The sequence below is a fragment of the Salarias fasciatus genome, chromosome 1, assembly GCF_902148845.1.
Source record: "Salarias fasciatus chromosome 1, fSalaFa1.1, whole genome shotgun sequence".
NCBI classification, from domain to species: domain Eukaryota; kingdom Metazoa; phylum Chordata; class Actinopteri; order Blenniiformes; family Blenniidae; genus Salarias; species Salarias fasciatus.
Genome location: NC_043745.1, coordinates 24,991,615 through 25,015,302, shown reverse-complemented (window position 1 = coordinate 25,015,302; position 23,688 = coordinate 24,991,615). Strand labels below are relative to the sequence as shown.

Sequence of the window (23,688 nt, the reverse complement as noted above, 5' to 3'; positions counted from 1 at the left end):
GACTCACCCTCGGCCGGAGGGGCGTCCTGTGACGGGGCAGCTGGTTCCTCCGGCGTGGGAGCTGCTGTGGGCTGAGCAGACGCCTGCTCTGGTTCTGCTCCGGACTCCTTCGGTCCGTCAGGTGAAACCTGGTCTGGTTCTGCTCCGGCGTCCGCTGGAGGTCCATCAGCAGGGGCCTCAGCTGGAGCTTCTTATTCCGCAACAACAAGAGAGAAAACAAAAGATACAAGTCAATGAAAATGTTCACTGTTTTGCAAGGGACTAAAGAAATCACATCAACAAATCAAAATGCGATCCCCATATCGTTGAGCCGTTCGAACAAATCGTGTCGCAGTGAAAACGTCCTCTGGCGTTCTTTTATTTCGTGAATATTTCTTGTGTCTTATCATTTCTGAGCGGCCGACTGACTTTCCATGTATTATCAGTCGCCTCTCATGACTATCCTGAGCGCCAGTCAAGTGCTGGTTACTCATGAGGAAATAATGTGCGGGCGTGAGGGGGGGAGGTCACCGTGCAGGCAGCCGGAGGGCGGCGCTGATACGAGCCGCAGACGGCCCAGGGCGACCGCACTGGACACATTTAGTCTGCTGCCCTTCTTCAAGATTTGCTTACACCTTATCAAACCCAAACAAACGAGCCGGGCGGGTCAGGCTGACAGATTAATGCTGCAAATGCTGCTCTGGGTAGCGCTTAGCGCACACTGGAGTGTATATTACTGGGTTTGATCGATGCTGTGAAGCGCTGGACAAATTAATTGTGATTAAAACCCCGGGAAGGTTCACAGCCTGAGAGAATCAGCCGGATGCTTTGGGAAATAAATATTTTCATGAACCAAATTATGTGAGGAACTCTGAAAGCGTCTCATAAAAAGAACATTTTCCATCCAAAACTGTAGTTTCTAACCTAAAATATGTAGTTATTTGGCTCTCAGTAAACCCATGACTGTTTTCAAACTAAATGCTTCTCAAGCCTTTGGGGAAGTTTTGCACTCTCAACCTGCCCACACCTTAAAAACACATCAATAAAGAGTAACATTTCACCTGGACTGAACTTCTCCATGTCCTGTATAAACACAGCCGGTCACTGAAAGCATGCATGAGTTACAAAGGACTGTAATAAACACAGGTGCTCAAAACCCCCTCTGGAGACAGGCGCTCTTCGCTGGTTTGTCAACATTCCCAGCTCATATTTCTGCTTCATTTTAAAATGTGATCGATTTAATAATCTATTTTGCAAAAATGCCGACATAATCTTTGACAATCAAGGAGCTGAGCAGAGAGCCGCTTTAGAGGACGCTGTCAGAGAGCTGATGTGTACAAACGTCACGTGCACGCAGTGCATCAAGTATTAACTGCCTCAGTGCTTTTCAGCATTGAGTGCTCCATTTCGCTTTATGTCTGGTGACAACTTCTCCCGTGTGTGTGTGTGAGACCTCAAACGTACAGCTGCAACATCAAAGTCACACACCTGGCTTTGGTACGACCTTCAGATCAAATTTGACCTTTGAACTCCCAGCAATCACTGCATACACGTTGGCGTCTTCCTTACAAACCGCCACGATGGTGAGCGAGTGCTTGTTTCCATCGGCTGCGATGACGTATTTCTCGCCGTTGGTGATGTCCTTGGAGTTGCACTGCCATTTTACTTTAGCGTCAGGCTTCTCGGTCTCTGCCTCGAAGACCACAGAGGACCCCTCCTCGGCTTCCTGGGTCTTTGGTTTCTTGGCAAATGCTGAAACTGAAAGGGAGACGTTAAAAAATAAGTTACTGTATCAATACGAGACCTTCAAATAGAAGTTAACAGATGTTTGTCTACTCTTTGGACATTATTGAACTAACAGGCCAGAAGAATATTGCTTTTTGTTAGATATTGTTAGAAAACCTTTGTCGTGAAGAAAGAATAACACATGGGGCTTACTAAATCAGAGGGGTGACGAAAGAGAGAAAGTCACAGCCAGACTGAAATTCTGGATCCTTTTAATCGGCTCATGAAGCTACACTTGTCAAAAAAAAAAAAAAAAGTGGTGCACTGTCTGGAAACCAATCAACTTGGCTTTTACTGCAAAGAATCCCTCAATCGTGAAGCTATCATCTCAATGTCTTATTTTCTTTAATGTTATTTTTTTCATGGTTTAATAGTTTTGCAGTAATAAATAATAAATAAGGAATCCACGTCAATGAGGAGCGGCCGTGAATTCACATAATTTAAAAGGACAGAAACTGAAAAGCATGCAACTTCAACACCAACTCACACACAATTAGTCATGAAAAACTGGAAAACTCTTCTTGTTGTTGGGCAAAAAGAATAATTTCCATCAAGTGTCAGTCAGCACTCACAACCTAAAGGTCCCTGGTTCAAGTCCAGTTCAGCTTTGGTGCCTCTCTGTGTGAAGTTTGCATGTTCTTCTTCTGTGGTTTCTCTCCTTCCACAGTAAAAAAACATGTTTGAGGGTTTTTGATGATTCAAAAATGTCTGGCAGGCACGAGTGTGTGTTTGTCTCTGTGTTTGCTCTGTGATGGACCGGTGACCTATCCAGGATGGAATCCTGGGATAGGCCAGATGGGAACCTTTGACCTTTGGTTGGATATAATAGTATAAAACATGGATGGACGTGAGGTGCACAGTGGGAGTATCACTAACTCGGTTACATTTTATTCGTTACTGGATAAATAAACACATGTAGAAGTTCTTCACTTTTTTATCAGGTGTTTTTTAATGAATCAAAAACATTTCATTCAGTGCATTACACTCTAATGTAAATTTAAAAATAGGAAAAGATGATTTCAGCATTTGTAAAAGAGTAAAATCCTGCTAAAAAAATCCAGGTTAAGGACGCATAAATACCACTGACAGTCATCATGATGCCATGTAAGAGCGTTTATGGACACTGAAATGTGCTATATAAATAAAGTTCCCCTGACATTTCATGAGGAACAAACTGCCCCTATGACACCAGTTGTTCTATCGTGTCATTTTTTCCCGTCTCGTAACTGATACTGAAAAGTTCCCATATCGATCAGCTCTGTCATTCCCAAACACGTCATCTTTCAAAGGCTCCTAAAAATAGTGAATGTAAGTGGCGGCTGTGACAGACTTTAACATTAGCGCCATGTGTCAACAAGCGCGGAGCACATATTTGTGTGTTCCAGACGCGCGCTATTTCCAGGTATGAGCGGGACAACACAGCACTGCAAAACCACACAAAACAAAAAAATCTCCACGAGTCCCTCCTGACTCCACATGTATGAGTTCAAATATAGGATTCAAACGTGCCGGACTAATAAATGAGGCTGTCAAGCTGCGGCTGCAGGCTTCAGGGGGTGCAGGTATCCTAGTCCGGGGATTAGCTGAACTCTATTTTTGTGAGCCTGGAGACAGAGGAAGAGTGATGTGTCCTTCTTGTCATGGAGTCAGTCGATCTGTGTTGTGTTGCTTTACCTTTCACACCTTTGGCCGACGTGCGGACCGTGAGTTAAGATGAGTTACAGCTTTGGGCTGAGAAGAAGTGGTTTCATTTGACTAGACACACTATTGTGTGACTTTTTTTTTTAAGCTTTATGTCAAGATGGAAGACAATAAAGTTTTTATTCAGGTTTATTCCTGACAGGAGAGTCATCGGTATATGAGTCAGCTCAGCTGTGTAGCTGGGTCTGGAAATACAGTCCCGATACTGTACTGACTAAACTATCCAGCTGAGGCGTCTTATTCTTCCATATTCATGCTGAACAGATGTTTGTTCAAGGTTGAATGTGTCACTGAGAAGACCGACAGCCATATGGGCTTACTTTAACAATGAATGTAATCTAATAATTCCTCAGAGAGACAGCTTTATTTGTACGGCACATTCCAGCAGCGAATGCAAGACTTTATGACTTTTTATAATAAAAGAAAAAAATGGCAACAATAAATACAAAGAAAACATTTTTGTTTCACATGATGGACCTATATCATATAATGCGTCCTTTGCTGTACTTCATTAGTATTAATTTAGTGTTCCAAAAAAATATTTGTCTAATATATTCTGTCATTTTCATTTCCTCCTCACGGTTGCTGAATACACTTAAGTGAAAGTGTCTTGTTGATTACAAGCTGAGGGTCATAATTGTTTTTAATGCCGGCGGCTCAAGAAGTTCATAACTGTGATTGTTCTGAATAAACCCCGGACACTAAAGGTCTTAACGCACACATGCCGGCCATCTGGGCTCCTCTGTGTCATCTGATACGTGATCCGTCTGCTTCATCAGGGCCACAAACGGACAGACATTCGCTCCCGCTCAACGGCGCGAAAGAAAACTGTGGAAAGTCATTTGTCAAGTTGGAATCCCGTCAGGCATTTCTGGATCAGCGGATCATTTTGTGAATGCAGTGATGCTGGAAATGCGACCGTGTCGGTTTCACTTCAGAAGACGTTTCCACCTGGACTGTGTGTGACGGGCAACTCGGTTCCTGACAGGACCCAAAGGGTTCAGAGCGCCGATCGCACCACTGGAAACATTTGGAGCTGAGGACATGTAATTGAATGTGCTGCTGTGTTCTGATTTTGGCTCCCGGCTGCCTGGCTGTTGGTTTTATCCCACTACATGTGACACCTTATTAAGCCCTGCTGTCTACTGTACATGTTGCTGTACCTGCTCCACTGCAGCTCTGTGGCTTTATTTTAAGCTACAGACAAAACATATGTCACCAGTTCAGTTATGAAAGATGTTTTATTTTTCAGAAACTTGTTTTTTTAATTTTCTATGTTAAAGTCTGTTGTATTTCACTTTACTCACTATCAAATGGCACTATAAATGTTTTTTTTGGGGGGTTAGAAGTGTGAACAAAACAATGTACTTTCACAATTTATTTTTTTAATTTCTTTTTTCTATTTTTGCATTTCATTTTATTTGTTTCAATTTTGTCAAGTATTTCCATACTTTTGCTGTTAGTGTTGGTTAAAAAATTGCAAAAATGAAGCAAAAAGAAAAAAGAAAAAGTGAAATGCTGTTTTAGCACAGATTAATGCTGACTGTCAATGTGTAGGCACTTTCAGAGATGACTTTAATAAAAGCAGGAATAATGAGTCCAAACATCTGAGCTGCCGTCACTTACCTGGTTTTTTGGCCGGCTCTGGCATCCTCAGTGATGTCCTCTCCTCCTGTTCCCGAAACGGTCTGCTCTCTATCTCCACACTCGGCCTTTAATAGTGCTCCCATTTCCACACCAGCTCTCTCCTTTCACGAACCATCCCACCTCTCCTGCCCCCCCCCCCCCCCCCCCCCCCCCCCGACTCAACACAATGTCCAAAAAAACAACAGCCACCCACTCAAACACCCCATCAGAGCTCATCCCATCCCAGCAGTGGCCCAGCCCCCACCCAGACCCGCGGCCCAGCCGTGCCCGACCCCGCGCTCTATTTCAGCCATCTCTTCCTCCCGCACCTCCGCTGAATGACAGGCCTCAAGTGAAAGGGAGGGGAAGGGATGGAAGGCAGGGTTTAAATTTAGACCTTTGATTCTGAAAAGAGTTTGTTCTCCTCACATCTGTGTCACACTGTAGGTCTGACAGTGAACACTGCCGAGTCCGTGAAAGGGTCTGCCCAGGAAGGACCAGGCTGCAAGAACTGAAAATAGTTGTATTTAGAAATTATACCTTTCAGATGTGCCTTTCTTATTCTACATTACTTTACAAAGTCCATAAAAAAAAAACCCACTATCACACTTTTATTAGTATACTACATATTGTGTACTGCACGGCAGCATACTCTACCAGGGGTGGAGGTGAAAATATAAGACACAAATATAAGGTTTCAGATGTGTTTGGGTTTTGTTTTTTTTTCTTTTTATGTTGCGGGTTGACATACAGCATGTCTATGTTTAGAATTGGCAGTGAGGGGGCGCTGTGAGTTAGCAGAGGGGGATGTTGGAAGGAGAGGAAGAAAAACAGGAAGTGAGAGGAGGGCAGGGAGCCTGGCTGTGTTGTGTATGGAGCTCACTAAAAGTTAGGAATGGATCCAGACCGTGTCTGGAATTATTCATTTATTCACCCGAACATCCATGACAGTGCACTATAGGACAATATATTCTACATCAGAAGTATTGGATCTTAACAACTCAACCTTATCAAGGTCAGAGTGAAAGTAGTCTGTAGTTTGCAAGCTACAGAAACCTGCACTGATTAAAGATGTGTGAAGTCATTGTAATCAAATGTCAGTGTTTCAATGGAATGTGAGCTTGTGTTTGGTGATTGTAGCGTTTTAGGTAAGTGGTCAGCACTGTAATTCTGGGCCAAACCTCTCTGCATGTGCCATCTGCATGTCTTCCCTGTGCTTGTGTGCATGGGTGGGGATTTTCTACGGGAGCTTCAGTTTCTCTCCCCCACGGTCCCAAAACATCCACGTGATCTTATATAATTAGGAAATTTCTACCACTGTGACAACAGCCACGCGCAAAACAAAGTTTCACACTTCAGCAACAGCTAAGTAACACAACAATATTTGCTTTGATAAAACTTTTGTAACCAAGGACCACATTTAAAAGGAACTGAAAAATGGCTGCCTTGTTCTCAAGTTACCTTTCCAGTAAAGTATACTAAATGTCGGAGCACAGCACACTAGCCTATGCTACCTGCTCTATACTATACTATACTATACTATACTATGCTATGCTGTATTTGCTTTATTTAATGTGACATTACGTGTTTGGCTCCATGTAGGCTCTACTCTTCTCATAATGTAATCAGAGCTCTTTGTTTTCACCCTCCCATCTGTCAGTTATGACTATCAAGAGCTACTTGACCATTGTGGGGAGCTGTTGGCTCTTGGGACACCAGGTGCTGTAGTAATTTAATACGTGCCGTCTGCATACTACACATTACATATAAGTGAGCGGCAGCTCCTTTGTACTCCTGTATTGTTGAATCAGATCAAGAAAACAACGAAGAGTAAAACATCTTATGAACAGAGCCGCTTTAGCTATTTATGTCAACTTCAGATTTCCATGCCGCCGCTGACTGCTCACCCTCGCAGTGCATTCGGAGCTATAGAGCAGACGACTGCAGCGCGTCAGAGTACAGTCACTGCTGGGCGACAAGCCACTTCACCTCTCCAGCCCTGTATTAACCTCACACTTACTTATAGTTCACAAATTATCATTCTATCTGAAACAAGCGATGACAATCCTCTCAACTTCAGACGGTTATATGCCTTTCTTATGTTTCAAGCATTACTTATGGTATTTCAGGAAACCATATCCCAGTTACAGAAAACTGTTTATTATTTCACAAACAAATCTCAGATATTACAAACAAGTTAATTTATTTGTACAAATCATTCCCTGTCCTCTAAATGCAAATGGTACCATCAAAAAATAATTACAGCAAGCTGTTCAAGTTAATCTTTTCTGTCTCCAGTTTGTTTTAAACATAAAATAGCTTTCAGAATATATACTATACACAAAATACGAGAACACTGAAACACAAAGCTAAAAGTCTTCTGTGAAATTTAAAGAGTGAAGACTGAAAATAAAAACACCAGGCTTAAATAAAATGGAATTTACTTTGTGTACATTTAGAAAGGCAGGTTGATCAGTTGATTGGCAACCTATGAATACAGTGCAACTGCTCCTTTATCACTTCCACTGATTATTCCTTAATTTACCTGAGCAACAAACATAGGTATTAAAAGAAGTGAGGTACTTAATGCCGAGAGTAAGATGAGAGAACTATGTTTGCAGGTTTACCTTTGAGACAAAAAAATACAGGTTTTTACTAATCCAGACAAAAAAAATGGAAATAAAGTCTCTTCTTTTTAGGCTTTCTTGATTGAACAGAAGAGATGATATCTCTATTTATGTTAAAGATGGCGGAATCAGATTGGCTTGCTGTTTGTACCCTCACACTCTAAAGTTTTATCTATTATCAAGGCCAAGAAGCAATAACAAGAAATAACATAACAATAAAAAAAGCAACAAAAAAAAGCAAAAATAAAAGGAAAAAAACAAACATAATTTTAGAAAGAAAAAGAAACATTTCTGTTGATTTTTCAAAGCACTTCAACACTTGACTTTCTTCATCATGGTTTTGCCATTTTTACAGTGGACTCTGCAATCATTGTCGAGGATGGAGTTTTTTCTTATTGTAACATGAAGACAGATTCTTCAATGATACCAGAGATGATCAGACTGTCATTCTAGTCCATCCTGGATTCTAACTGAGGACTGTTCATGCTGCCCCTGGCCTGTCCGCCGGGATCGGCTCTTCGGTTTGCAAAAGCACAGATACTGTCAGTGGATGGAGGCTCGCTGAACGAGTGTGCCGCACAAGAACTTCCCTCATAGTCCAACTTTATTCTGATTGGATCTCCGAGTATCAGCTTTTTTTAAACAGAAATTAATTCTTAATTCTCTGTACACATTTGAAAATGACAATCACACATTAGCATATTTGGTCCAAACTTTTATTTCCATGCTACAAATTAGTTATGTAGCTATTTGTACAAACTAACTTTTCTGTTGTGTCTTTTTGGACTTGTATCAACAGTTACTCTTGTGAGGAAGACTGTTTGCAGACTTTAAGAATTCTTGGTCCAAAGTTTCATTTGCATTAGCTGGGGTCTACAGAGACCTGGTCCCTCTGTCGTGGTGCTTCTAATATAATGCTTTTTACCTGCACGGTAAAGTACCTAAAGCACCCTGCGAAACGGCAGACTCTCTGCTGTCGATGCCACAAGTTTCACTGACTCCTGCTGACATTTCCTCCCACCTACATGTACTTTCTCTCGATATGACTCTTTCCCAGGACCTCGTCGCTGAACTGGTACGTCAGCTTCTTCTTGATCTTCTTCACCTCTCCGGTTTTGCCGTAGTTGCGCAGGGCTCGAGCCATCTTCTGATAGGTCATTTTTTTACGGTTTCCCTTCTGGATTCCCCAGCGGTGGGCCAGAGCCTCCTTGTGTTTGGACGAAAACTGGAAGGTCCCCTTGTCTCTGTCCACCCACCAGATACAGTCCTTCATATCGCCGTTCCTTAAAAGGTCCAACAGGAACTGGTACAACCGGATCTTCTTTTTGTTGCCTTTGGAAACATGAGTGTTACATCATTAGCATTTTGAAGTTACAAAACTTTCTGATGTTTACAATGTCAAAATCATCATTTTTGCTTGTTAGAAACCACAAAAACTGAAATTTCTTAAATTATTTAGTAAAAAATATAGTTTTTTTTTTATCACATTAAGTTAGTATGACATTGACATTGTCCCATGTTTTCAGTTTGAAGATGTAATACAAATTCACGAATTTCATCGAGAAATCACAAAATGTACATCAGTCCAAAACTTATGAAAATAAGATCCCTTTTTATCAACATAATAACAAAAGCGACGACTATGTTCTCTTACAGATAAGGTATCTCAGCGTATTGTTCACTCCCACTACAGAACAACTCCAGCATATCTTTGAATAGTTTTATCCTGTAATAACATATTTTGGAGCATTGCCTTTTTAAATTACAAAACAAGATAAAATACTCTTCAGGACAAATTATTATCATTTAACAAAAAGTGCCAATTCTTGGTTTTGTTTTGTTTTTTAATATGCCTGATTTAAATTTGTGCTCATATTGTGGCTCTGAGTGTAAAACCCAGGGCGATACACTCTGGCTCTGTGGACCTCTCGAGTGTGCCCTTTGTTTTTTGCTCTGTGCTGACAGAAATAGCCTCCAGTGTCTCGTGGCACTACTTAAAGATGAACACGAACGGGGAAAACCTAGAAAAAGGCAAATTTGCATCCTAGAATCGTTTACTTTTTACACCAGACATTCTTCTGCTGCAACCGGGATTTAAGGTCGAGGGTTAACTCAACGCGCCCCTTCGTGAACCGACATGAACGCGAAGGCGTTGTGTACATCGTGTACCAGACGCTACTCAGGCTCAGCTGATGCTGTCAAATCCTCAGTGGGCCAAAAAGAGGAAGTTGGGATGATGTTTAGTAATCCAGCCCACTGAAGGTCCAGAAAAAGAAGCATCATCAAGAACAGAGTTCCACTGACGCAGAGAATCGGTGACTCTGGTCATGAGTCAGGCGGCTCAGTTTGTTATCCATATGTCCATGTGCCCTTGAGCAAGACACTGAACCCAAATAGGTGAATGTGTAAAGCACTAAAGCTTCATGAGAGGAATCTGCTTGCCAAGTACATGTAGGATGCAGTGTCCTATCATTAAACATGCTTCTGAGCGCCATGAGGAAGACCGTCCTCAATTCTCAGGAAACAGGATGTGAAGTCCGACACCGTTTCATTCTCAAACTGTACACCGCCAAAGTTTCCTGAATACAATAGAAAAGTCCATTTTCTAAGATCCACATTTCAAAGGCAATGCAACCTCTCTGTCTTTCAATAAGCGTGCAAGATTAGCAACACAAAGGCAGTTGTGTAACCACTGACTTCTTGCAAAAAGGCAACTGAAGCTGTCAGCAAAGCGAAAAGCTGACACGATTCAATGACAAACCTCCGCCATCCATCCGAGGGCAAGAGGGACCACACTCATCCATATTTCAGCAGCTGCGTTCGGAGCTACTCTGCTGATGGTACGTTTCACTGGCGACCAGTAACCACTGCTTATCGGATAATTCAATGGTGCAGCTGGACTTTTCGCTTCTCCCGGTCGAACAGAAACCACCGGCACGTGCTTGTTCAAGGCAACACTTCAAGAGCTTCAAGAATCTTAAGTGACTCTGGTGACTTAGCGCTTCTAGATATACAAATGACCTGGATGGCTGGGAGTCTTCACACAGTCGGCAGCGCAGTTGGCGTGTCCGAAAGTATCGGTGATAACTGCCTCAGAACCAAGTTCAGACACAGCGAGCGCACCATGAAACATAAGTCTGCTTCCTCACCCAGCTCTCCCGGTGTCACATAGGAGACTCGATCCCTCAAGCACTCCTCATCGGAGACCTCCAGAGGGGGGCTCCGCTCCCCGTGCTCCTCGTCGTCGGAGCTCCGCTGGGACGGGTGTGGGGGATACACTGTTCGAGGGAAGAAGGCTACCTAAAACAATAAAAATCAGAGTTTGTTAGCTTTTAAACGAAGGCAGCTGGTGAAACAACATATAATACCAGAAGAAGAAAAAAACAGCTAAACATCAAATTCTTACTCGTTTGAACAGTTTGGATTAGCTCTGTAAACCATTTAAATGCATTCATATATTCAGGATTCTCAAGTACTGGTATGTCCAACATTATAAATCTTAAATGGCATCCAGCAGTGGTCTAACATTGTTTGGCAGAAGCAATGAGGGAGGACAGGAAACAAAGTGTTGAGGGCTCTGAAATCTGTGTTGGGGGGTCGGGATGTAGGGAGGGGATATTGATCCCTGAGAACAATCTATGAAACATTTCACAAGTGAAGGTGAGCACCGTCAGCTCATACTGACGGGGCTGAAAAGAAGCGACAACAGCCATTCTTTTTCACAATTTTAAGTAAGAATGTAGTTTTATTTGGCAAAACTTTCAATGTAGAAATTTTATTTTCAATAGAGTGTGCTTGCTATTTTGTTCTAAGCTTGTATTTGTAATTATGAACAGATTTTTTTAATTAAGATTTTTTTTTTAATTATTATTTCTGGTCTTGTCGATGTGAATTAGAAGATTTTTTGAGACTGCTGTCTGTCAGGACTTTCAGCAATTCGCTCCCGCCACGAGCGTCTATTATCTGTAGGCTTCATCAACCACATGCACTGAAGTGTGTGTGTGTGTGTGTGTGTGGGTGTGTGTGTTTCTGTTTCTGAAACTTTCTCACTGCAAGACAAACAGTTTGGCTAATTCTCTCTCTGCATGAGCTGTGATGTGTGGACGCTGCTATATCTGTGTGACTAACTGAGCAACACTTGTCGATGTGTTCTTCCCATCCTGCGTTCACGGTGCATCTTGACTGAGTTCGTACCATCAAAACTGTCAGCGGTCGTTCATGTCAGCTTCAGGTGTGAACTTCTTGGCGTATGAAAAGTCTAATTGTTCACTTTTTATTTTTATAACTCACAAACATTTTCCTCGCATTGTAAGAATAGCGCAAGGGAAATTTCAGTTGTTCACATAAAAAACAAGATGGTTTTTCACTAGGGTTTGCTTTAAGTTTTACTTTTCATCACATTTACGTCACAGTTCTTAAAACTTTTGATTAAAAATACATTCAAGACAAAGACAATTTTGCTATTGATAATTATAAAAAAAAAATGCTTTTCTGACAAACACTATTGTGTAAAGATGCACCCAACATACAGATGATTTGGTCTTATTGTACGAAGCCAGACTGGTAGGTAAGAATTTGAAGGAGTTTCTTTGAATGAATTGTGAGAGCCTTTTCATAGAAACGGTTGTTTTTAGAATAAAACCCATTGAAAAAAAAAAAAAAAAAAACTATTCTGGAAACTCAGAGATTCACTTCCTGAATTTTCAACAGACCCTCCGACCGCCTCCAAGGCGCCGAATATCCTCTGTGATTCAGACCCAGATGTTAAATCTGCTGAGTTTTAAGATGAGCTGAATATTTCTAATCACTTGAGTGCTGTCATTTCACACTACAGTAACACCCAGAAGAGTATTTAAACTGCTCCAAAAAAGAGCTAAACTCTCTATTAAGACTTTTTAAAACAATCTTTACCAGGTTATTACCTCTAAGAATCAATAAGAAGCTCAGTTCAGACTCTCCAGGTACCAGATAACACTTTGCACAACAGTTATTTGACAGACAGCTTTGAGATTGATATTTCACTGCAATTTCCTTTTTTGTTTTATTTTTTGCTCATGCTTTATTTTATATTTGTTGGACACAGATTAGTTAAATCCTTAGCAATATTTTCAGTATTTGTTTTTGGGATTTTGTTCTCTATTACACCTTTGAAACCTTTTGAAACCAAGTGCTTTATTTTCTTTCTGCATGAAAATGCTGAACTTTTTTTAAAAATCTGCTGTCATTTGTTGTCTAATTTTGCTAGACTCAGATTTGTGTTTGTGTTTTGTTTGCAGCAGAGCTGTTTCGATAAAACTGGGAGGCCCTCATTTGAAGGGGTTAAGTGTAGAAAATTGCAATCAGTTATGTTAACACGGTATTCAAACATGAGATCCTTGAAGACTTACTTCAATCACTATTGCTGATCACTTCAACAGGCAGAGTGGGGAATATTACCCCCTGACTATAGTGTGTGTGCTGATTGGCTTGGCTGCTGGGCAGCTGAAGGACTTACAGGTGGCGGTAAAACATGTGCGTGCGCCCCGAGGTTTGCATCGAGCAGGGTTTCTCCGTCGTATCGAATGTTGTCGTGTCGTATGAGGCCAGACGGGTGCAGAGCCTGCACGCTCTGCAGCTCTGTGAAGTTCGTCTCCTGGAGGTTCTCGAACTCCACAGGGTGCACGTGAGGGTGAGGGTGGTAGTCCCAGTGGTCTGAACGGACGAGACGAGAGTCACAACAGCTCTCCTTGTTTTGACACCAGCATTTACCACAAGGAAAGGACTGACGCGTTCACTTCATTCAAACTCACAGCTCCAGACTTGATGTGTTGGGAAAAGAGTTGAAAAGCAGACGTTAAACAAGCCCGATAGTATTTCTGTGAAGTCAACATTGAGCCCACTCGCTTGCACTGACTTAGTAAAAGAAAGTGAGAAATAAAAATTGCAGCACGAAGCTCTTTCCTGTTTGCTTCCGATCGCGCAGCGGCTGACTTTTAAATTCTCTTTTTCGCATTGTCCTTCTCTCTGTTTTTGTCCCTCAGAATGGGAGGAAAGGCCGAATAAAATAGGAGAATTTCACAAGCTTTTTGAAAGACTCGAGGTTTTCTCCACTTTCAAGTGTGACCATGAAAAATGAAAGACGCCCAAGAAAGGTCAGCAAGTTTTTCACATGCAAGCAAATGCAAAATACAGTTCAGTGCTACTGAAAATAAAAGCCAAAGTCAAACTTTCATTCATGTTATTCACCCATTAACTTAATCAATATCCTGCCTTTGAGCTTTTTGGGGGGTTTTCAGATTCCGTTATGGAACATTTGAATATCAGACACCTTATATTTTTATCTTTACGAATCTCCCCCCACCTACCCCCTTATTTCAGTTGTTTTTTTCAGACAACATTCAAAACAGTCCATTACAAGAGGAGAAAGTAAAGCACCTCTTCTGTGTCAACAAAACCCCATGGGGCGAAAGTTTTTCTGTCTGTAGTTGTAGCGGCCGAAAGAAATGGCATCTGTTTCCTGTGTTCCTTACACCCCGATGTGGTGCGCTCCAGCTGCACACGCTGCAGTCTTTTTATGCACAATACTCAAAAACCCACATGGTTTAGAACAAGCTGTAATAACTGCTTGTCGGGTTGTTTTATTTAATAAGAAAAGTCTGTGTAATGTCCCTTTGTTACAAATTGGTGCTGATGTAACAGGAAAAAGAAAATGAATTCCCTCTTATTGTGACATCAAATACAACATAGTAATGACAGTTTGTCATCCAAATTTGTAAAAGGTGAATATTGTTGACAAGAAATAAAAGTGACGTTGGAGGAAAAACTCACCTGCCTGGATATCTGGATCTAAGACATATGGATTATAATATTCGGTGATTTGATGCCTGTAGATCTCAGAATCATATATTTCTTCTGAAGGCTGCAGGAGAAAACAGAACAATATGTAACGACAGGAAAACAAATTATATTGTGGGTGCAGAAAAAAGCACATATTTACTTTCTAATCGAGTGAGGAAATAAAAAAATACTTACTCCCAATTATTTTCTAAGCAGTGCCTTTTGAAATATTTACATTTACAACAGACGAAGCAGTGTCGGTTTCAAAAGATCCTTTTTTCCCCCCCTTTTCGTGCTTGTACACCACTGAAACTCTTGAGAAAAGTTTTGAGTTTCATTTTCATTGCTACGCATAGTATAAAAGACTCTTACAGTTTGTATCCTGTCTTCAGATTGAAAAAGAAGCCACATTATGAGATCTGATGAGAAAAAGTTTTCATTTGTGTCACCCCCGTTACGGCCACTTCTGAAGGGGCTTTTTCCCTTCACGCTCCATTTAGAATAAAGAAAATACAAATATTCCAGGAGCTTTTTTTTTCTGTAGCTGGACATTGTTGTGAAATTGTAGATGAAAATGTAAAAATAAAAGTCATACTTACAGGAGGGATGAGGTAGCTCTCCATTCTGTATGGATGCAACATGGAGACCTCGTGTCCAACAGACCGACTGTCAGATGCTTTGCTGGCAAAACGCTCACACAACCTTTCAAAACGTTTGCGGCACCATTGCACAATGTTACAAAATTTCCTCTCAACGAAATCCAAAAATGTTTCCCTCTCCCTTATTGTATGGCGACTGCGTGTGACCCTAATTGCTCTTCAGAGGCCTTCAGAGGCTGCGAGAGATTAAAAAAAAATGAAATAAACAAGGTTCACAGTTTGACTGTAAAGTGAAAAAGGAACTTTTGACTTCTGTAAAATTTGTGTGGGTGGGAGCAACAGAGTGTGTCTGCTAAAGGTTCCTCGCCATTTACGACTTGTCGGGGGGAGACCATGAAACTTCACATTTATCAGGCACTGTCTCCTCCCTCAGCAGTCACTCATCATCAGCGGCTCCATTTCTCCCTCCAACAGCGTCTTCCAGGCCACGAGCTGCAAGGAGGCGTTTGCATATTGCTTCAGCTCAATCACATTGTCGAGCGATTGAGATGCTTCATATCAGACAGTTCAGCGTTTGACACACACAAAAAAAAAAAAAAAACTTTGAATGTATGTGTTTTTGCTTCAGTGGGTGCATAAAGACAATCAAGCAGGTTCACCGTTGGATTCATGAAAACTGAAGTAGAATATGAAAAACAGTAGGATTTTCTTTTTTTTTTTTTTTTTTTTACAGAAAAGGATCAAGAATAAATATTCTGTTCACTATAGAGGGAAATTCCAGCTGTCTGTCAGTAATGTGACTTGCTGCAGCTTCAGAAAGCCCTGACATGACTCCAGACAGCTCTATTTATTTGAAGTATCTGCTCTTTTTTACAGGTTGGCTGCACAACCATAGGATGGCGTTGGCTGCGACGGAGGATATTATTTTTAGCCGTTGCTCACTGTAAACCACCATATGTCTGCCGTCTGACTGCAGACCCGAAACGAGCGCCTCACAACAAAAAAGACTAAAATAAGCTTCTTTTGAACGTGTGAATCGGCGTTTGTTGAGGTGAATGTGTCCCAACAATGTACCGGCTCACAAACATGCAAACACACAGACACAGCTGGGAGATAAGATGAAGGTACAGCATCAGTGCTGTGAGCACACCGAGGTCAAAAAAAAAGAGAGAGAGAGATTATTATTATCACACAAAGGAGATACTGTCAGGACAACTCCTGGAGGGGAAGTGAGTTCCTCTGCTGCTAAACAGTAATTATAAACAGGGAAACTGAGAAAAATCGGTTTGTTTTGACTCACTAATGCATGACCGCATTCGGCACGCCAGGATATTCACTGTACGAGACACTTAGGGGGCATAAACGTTGAATATATCGGTTTAAAAGGTAGTGATCATGTCGTGGCAGCTGCAAATAAATGTGTGACTCTCAGATTCTGGCTTGACTCGAGAAGAAAGATTGCAGAATAAATCTGACTGCTTATTGTTAGCCCAGCCTGCATAAGAGGAAGAATGCAGCTTTCTGATAAGATGACAGAACACTGAAAATAATACTCGCAGATAGATTAAAATACAGGGTTTATCTTACAACCAGGTTCAGCTTGAGCACTCAGTTCTCAGCAACACATTAAAATAGCAGTCACATGCACTCACCCTAAAGATGCTTTATCGTCTCATGTACAGTGAAACTGGCACTTTTATGTACAGATTCAGAGGCTTTAGGTTAAAATGCCCCCACCACCCCTGTTTTCCCTCCGTGTGTGTTCATAATTGTCTGAATCTTTGTTTGGGAGAGCTGTTAAAACCACACAGACTGTGGCCAACGCTTCACCCCGCCGCTCCCCATCACCATCACAGCTGCTGGAGCTGAAGCTGCACACCAGCGTTTTCCAAGAGTATTAATACACCGAGTGAACGGCTGCAAGGTCGGCACTATTTCCATCACAACTGTACTCAGTGAAGATGTTTAGCATTGAACAAAAGTCACTTTAAGCGAGCTTAAACTCTATTAATTTACATGTTCACCTCCAGTAATGACATTTAAATCAGTTTCACATTTTTGTTTTAAACTTGCTGTGACATTGATTCAGTAAAAGAAAACTGTTATAAAAGTGGTTGATATTGTTTTTTTTAAACTGTATTTCTCTTTGCGTTGAACTAATATCAGTACTACAGTGAAATCAATAAATCACAGTTTATTTCAACCCAATAGTAAACTTTTAGAGCAATTATTAATCCAGTAATTTGCATATTGCTTTATTTCTGTGACAGGTGAGACCAGCATATTTATGATATTAACAGTTACAATTTGCAGTCATATTATTATGTATATATTTAGAGGAACAAAAAACACATTTTGCCCAAACTACAAAATTAGAAGTCAGACACTACAGCACCAGTAATTCTAGTAATTTGCATTTCCCTTGTTAAAATATCTCATATAAAATTCTTTGAGGAGCCACATCGACCGGGAGCAGGTTTATTCTTGATTCTCTGTTCCTCTGACCACAATTGAACTCCTGAAAAAAAACCTGTTCACGGTTGATCGCTTGATTTTAATGTACTGTGACTTTACATGCACTTCTTTTGTCTGATTTCAAGTTTTGACATGAGTAATAAACAAAAACAACTTGAAGCAAGTCGATAGTAAAAAAAAAAAAAAGATATGACATTAAAATAAAATTAATGTTTTGATTGTAAGGCATAAAATATGTATTTGCAAACATTACTTTGACAAAACTTTGCAGATTCATAAATGGGATATTCATATGTATGATATTCTAATTGAACACTGATCCGGCATTAAAACAAAATCAGATGTTTTAATTTAATGTATCTTTAAACCCCTTGCCTCCTATTTGTGTCTGTTCTTGTGCCAGAGAAGTCCTTGTCCTGTGTGTTTGTTTTCCTGGTGGCCTGAGAGATAAGATACACGCAGCACATTACACGCACAACAACACTTACATATCATTAAATGAGGAAGTGGAAGCTTTGTCTTTCAGATTCAGTTCCTTGAAGTTTGCCTTTAAATGCATCCATTTACGTGTCATATGGTCAGGATGAGGCCTCGATCGGCGCTGGCTCTCTGGACGGCGCACTGCTTGTCTGATTTGCGTGCAACTGCGCGGTCTCAACTTCAACCTCAAGTTGAGGCAACACGCAATGCTCTTTGACAAGATGCTGATTTTTGTACTGCAGAAAGCAACAAAGGAGCCGCATCTTCCAACAGGTTATTAGGAGACGGTTAAAAGGTGGCCGTGTCAAATCGCAGAGATAACAGTGCAGTGGAAGAAGTGACACTATTGTGTAATACAGAAACTACAGTAAACAGATGGTGGCAGATAAAAGGTTTGACTTTATTAGAACTTTTTTCCCCCCACAATGCTCTGCAATGCATTTCAGACTTATAAATGAGTTCAGACATTCATTAAAGTTGTCAGTTTTACTTTTAGTTTTACAAAAAAAAAAAATGTTTTTAAGTTGCTCATTGTACTTTTCCACATTGTGCATGAAGATTGCAACATCATGAAAACCACAGACAACATTACACGTACAGGTCACATGCTTTGCACTGTTTTGCTAATGCTTGAATTTGTCGTGTGATTATGATTTGACAGAATCTTTAACCAACACTGACAATGTACTGTCAAAGTTTACTTTACTGGATGAACTTTAAACATCTCACGCAGCCTGGTAAAGCATCTCACTGTGAAATAGAGCAAAATACATCCCATATTCTTCAGCACAAACAATATATGTGTTCAACTGCAATATAACATGAAACCCAGCAAAAGTGTTCTAGCATTTATGGAAAGCGTACTTTCTTTACCTTTGACATGCATTTGGTTGAATGCACTTTCTTTTTCAGCCATTTGTTGCAGTTTCATAATGAAGTACTGAAGCCACCAGTCCAAATGGAGCTAATTTTGTTTGTTGCACAGAAGAAACCATGAGACTTTCAACATCAGATATGCTGTCTATGTGATAAGGTGAATGGAATACAGGTTTATAGGATTTTCTAATACCATATCACAAACATCAAATACTCGTCACATCAAACTTTTATCAACAAGAAGTTTCATTTTCGAAATGCAAAATAAACATGTTAGTCCTCAATTCAGCACAAAACTTGCAAATGTGCTTTATGTGCCGTCGAGGAGCTGGAATAGAAGTCGACAGGTTATCATCAGAGGGCAGACACAGAAAGACGAACAATAGAAGATACAGAGGTTTTATACAACAAGCGCATTTTTCCATTTACTTGTGGGAGGAAGCTTGTGTGTCACATACAGGGGAAAAGACAGTATAACACACAGCCTGTCCATACCACTCTCCTGGACAGAAATGTTGCTCAGGTTAACTATCGATGGGATTGGTTGAATTAAGATTATCTACACTGAACAAAAATGGAAATGTAACTCTTTTTGTTTTTGTTCCCATCTTCATGAGCTGAACTCAAAGATCGAAGACTCTACGGACACAAAAGGCTTACATTGGGACGAAAGAAGTATTTAGTCAGGACCTGATTGTGCAAGTTCTTCCACTTAATATGATGACAGAGGTCTGTAATTTTCATCATAGGTACACTTCAACAGTGACAGACAGAATGTGGGGAGAAAAAAAATCCAGGAAATTACATTATAGGAGTTGTACAGAATTTATTTGTAAAGGATGGTGGAAATTAAGTATTCGGTCACCTTCAAACAAGCAAGATCGATGGCTCTGACAGACCTGTAACTTCTTTTAGAGGCTCTTCTGGCCTCCACTCGTTATCTGTATGAATGACGCCTGTTTCAACTGGTTAGTTCTATAAAAGACATCTGTCCACGGCCTTAAACAGCCAGACTCCAAACTCCACCAAGACCAGAGAGCTGTCCAAGGACACCAGGAACAAAACATGTAGACCTGAGTTAAAGAGCACTTCTCCTTTGCTGAGATAATCCATCCATCTCACAAGTGAGACACATCCAGATGCTGACTGAACAGCAGGATTATTGCACAGGAGAGTCTCAGGTTGGCCATAATAAAAAAAACACTCTGAAATGTTCACTTTTACTGTACTGGGGGTCCGGGAAGGTTAGAAAGCCAGTCAATCTGTGAACATGTGGCGTGACCATCATTTGCTTCAGTGCAACACATCTCCTTCACACACAGTTGATCCGGTTGCTGACTGTAGCCTGAGGAAGGTTGTCCACTCCTCTTCAATGGCCGTGCCCAGATGCTGGATATTGGCAGGAACTGGAGCACGATGTGGATTATTCACAAACGTCCTTAATGAGTGACACATCCAACGATTCTGCTGGACACACAAGAACTGGAATGCTGTCGGCTTTCAGGAATTGGTTACAGATCCATGCAACACGGGGCCGTGCATTACCATGCTGTAAGATGAGGTGATGAATGGCAAGGCATCTCTGGTCAAGGTATCTCTGTGCATTCAAAATGACATCAATAAAATTCACCTGTGTTCAATGTTCACGACCTCCACCTACCCATAGCATAACCACAACACGAGCACACTGCTGAACCACAGCACGCCAAACACTGTCTGTCACTGCCCTGCACAGTGAAAACTGGGATTCATCCACACCTCTCCAGAGTGCCAGACACCTTCGAATGTCAGCATCTGTCCACTCAAGTCGGTTGCAATGACGAAGTGCAGACGTGAAGATGCTGGAAGTGGAGGTGCTGGACTGAGCCAGTCGGATTTACCGACAAATTCTCTGATCCGCCTTTGGAGACAGCTTTGGTAGAGAAATGAACATTCACTAAACGAGCAACCGCTCTGGTGGACATTCTTGCATTTGTCATGCCATTTGTACAAAACTTACAAGATGGGTGGCAGTGTGGTGTGTGATAAAACCACACGTTTGACAGTAGCCTTTTACTGTGTCAATAATCCTGCTGTCTAATCATCACTTTGATACACCCACACCTGTGAGGTGGATGGATTATTTTGGCATGGGACAAGCGCTCACTCACTCACACAGAATTAGAACCATTTGTGAACAATATTTGAGAGAAATAGGCCTTTTGGGTACATAGAAAAAGTCTTAGATCTTTGCTTATGTTTATGAAAAATGGAAGCAAAACCAAAAGTGTTGCATGTATATTTTTGTTCAACATATACATTTTTGGACTGTAGCAGAAAAACCTACATGCACACAAAGGGGAAACATGCAAATTTGACACAGGCCTCCAACCAGACTTGAGAGCATCACCGATACACCAGCATGCAGCCCCTCAATCCACATTATTAAACCAGCATCTGCAACCCTTGTCCAAGTCAGCACGTGCTCAGTGAATAGGTTTTGTAGCATGAGCCTGCGTTACTAATCAGACTTCCTGTGCCCCATTGAATAAACACATGTGGCATAAAATAAACACGCCGGCACCAGTATATTTGTTTGAAGTGACACGAGGCTGTGAAGTGACATACTTGTGAGCAGCAGCAGCGGCACCGACTGCATTCTGGTTTGGTTGCACCACAGGGTGTAACTGAGCACTTCACAGTTCTCTGCCCCGATGTAGTCACAAGATGCATATCTCTGATTGCTAAAAGTACACAGTTATACCGGCACCTCTGAAATTCATAGACTGACTTCTCGAGTCTCTGGGTCTGCAGTGTGGATGTGTCAATGCTCTCATGACTGATTGATATCATTTAATTTAAACTTCCAGTAAATGATACAGCTTATTTGATAGTACGAACCTCCCACCGGTTCACATGTCTCTCTTTTTGCTCGTCTTTCTGCACATTGCAGCAGGGTAATTCCCTTCAATTTCTCAACAGACTTGCATTAAATGCACATTAATACACATTTTTTTTTGCTGACAGTCAGTCTTCTCAGACACGTGGAGTCTCCCTCCGTGTCTTGGTTCAGTTCACGATGCAGGGTCACGAGATTGTGCCCCCACAGCCTTGCAGAGAGGAATGACACGCATGACCACTGACTGTGGAAAACAGGATACAGGGTACGTCGCAACAGGAAATGTTGCACTCCTTCTCTGCAGAACATCAGTTTGACCAGAATGACTGCAGGCTTATGTCCACACTCTGTTACTCCTGAGGCAGTATTCAAATTTTGTAATCCTGTGCGCTCACCATTTCTTGTGAGTCAGTTGAGTAACTTAGTTTAAAAAATATGAAGATTTTTACTCTTAAAAAGGCAGACTGTTTTGTTCTTGATATTCCAGATATGCAGTCACCTTTTTGTTGTTGTTGTTGGTTTTTTTTTTCAGAAAGACTTCTAAATAATACAATAAAGCTTGGCAGACCTTTAAAAATGTAATAGATTTTAAATTAATATAGTAGCAACTAGTTCAAAATAAGAGAAAAACTTTGGTGATGCATGCGGTTTGTGTTTCTTAATTAAAAAAAAAAATCAGCATCAAACAGATAAACAATTCAGATATTTAAACTATAGCTTGATTGCAGGAAGATGATAATAATAAGTAACAAAGCTAACATAAACCTTAAAAGTCCAAATGAATATAACATAGAAAAACAAGCAATACACATTTATTTTAACTAAACATTCAAAGTTAAAAGTGAGTTATTAATTTAACAAATGAAACTTCAGAGAAAATAAAGTCGAGCAAACTAAAGCAGCATCTCCTTATAGTGGCTTGTGCATGGTGAGGAAACGCCCCCAGTTTCACTCAGAGAGCAGATCCTCGCAGGTCTTACCGTCGCTTTCTGTGTATCGTCCTGCGCTGAGCCGTGAAGGTGCCTCCAGAGGAGCAGCTCAGCTGCTGGGAGCAAGTTGCCAAAGGTGCTTGAAAATGTAGGCTTTCTATATATCTCTGAATTAGCAGGGGAACTAAAAACTTCCTTAATTTTACCAATTTAGGTCGGTGCCATAAGGCGGCTTCTTCTTCTTCTTCTTCTTCTTGTTCTCCTTCTTATTCTTCTTCCTTATTAAAACAAGAAGGTGACAAACTCCTCTGTCACTAAAAGTCATTGAGTCGGTGAATCCTCATGCTGTGGGAACTCTTGATGATTTTGCGTTCAAATCATTCAGTCTCATTAAACTTTGGGCACCGTGTTGTGAATGAAGTTTAATGGATTTTGTTTCTTGTAAGATCAAAGAAACAGTTCTGTCTTTACTGACTCACTGTCTTTCCTAAAGTTCAGCATTAAAGGTTTTAACAGAAGTTTTGATTTCAAATATAATACACTCTTTCAAGTTCATAGATGCTTCCTCTATTTATGTCGGACTTCGACAGAAGGCAGAGCGGAGTGAAAAATGTGAATGTTACTTCAGTTTGCACCTACAAAGCTTTTCCACTGGAAGGAGACGTGCGTTTGGCTGCGACAAGCAGATGTGGCGTGCCGTTTTATATCGGAGTAACAGTCAGACACAGAGCTCGAATGCAAAAACGTCTAGATGGGCTCATTCGTTTTCATTTGAGCCCACTGAATAGATGACAGGGGCTCGTTTCAACGACAGCGAGAGCAACCGGTCCGTATTTTCTGCTTTGCGTCTCGAAGTAGCTGAAAAAGTTCAGCTCAAACCATCTGATAACGAGTAAGGACGTGTGTGTAAAGGCATC

At 41.1% G+C, this 23,688-nt stretch overlaps 2 protein-coding genes across 2 annotated transcripts in view; both read right to left on the bottom strand.

The window, feature by feature from the left end:
• Positions 1-5,232, bottom strand: part of mybpc3 (myosin binding protein C3) — a 36,427-nt gene extending 31,195 nt beyond the window's left edge. The window contains exons 1-4 of the mRNA XM_030089494.1: positions 5,092-5,232; positions 1,468-1,737; positions 150-190; positions 8-86 (exon numbers count right to left, since the gene is read on the bottom strand). Coding sequence (XP_029945354.1) covers positions 8-86; positions 150-190; positions 1,468-1,737; positions 5,092-5,116 — 415 coding nt within the window. The 5' untranslated portion in view covers positions 5,117-5,232. The remainder of the gene's footprint in view (positions 1-7; positions 87-149; positions 191-1,467; positions 1,738-5,091) is intronic.
• Positions 5,233-7,229: 1,997 nt separating this feature from the next.
• spi1b (Spi-1 proto-oncogene b) lies at positions 7,230-15,666 on the bottom strand. Its single transcript, XM_030089481.1, has 5 exons — positions 15,134-15,666; positions 14,526-14,616; positions 13,213-13,409; positions 10,868-11,018; positions 7,230-9,050 (listed from the first exon to the last, which is right to left on the bottom strand). Exons 1-5 carry the CDS (start codon positions 15,173-15,175, stop codon positions 8,740-8,742), a joined length of 792 nt encoding a protein of 263 aa, XP_029945341.1. The 5' UTR covers positions 15,176-15,666; the 3' UTR covers positions 7,230-8,739.
• Positions 15,667-23,688: the final 8,022 nt, after the last annotated feature.

Bases quoted from the DNA above. Each gene is read 5' to 3' on its own strand.
- spi1b (XM_030089481.1), bottom strand. From the start codon at position 15,175: ATGTTGCATCCATACAGAATGGAGAGCTACCTCATCCCTCCT. The intron at 13,410-14,525 runs GTGAGTTTTTCC...TCGTCCGTTCAG, and splicing joins AGATCCAGATATCCAGGCAG to ACCACTGGGACTACCACCCT. The intron at 9,051-10,867 runs GTGAGGAAGCAG...ATGTTTCCAAAG, and splicing joins TGTGACACCGGGAGAGCTGG to GCAACAAAAAGAAGATCCGG.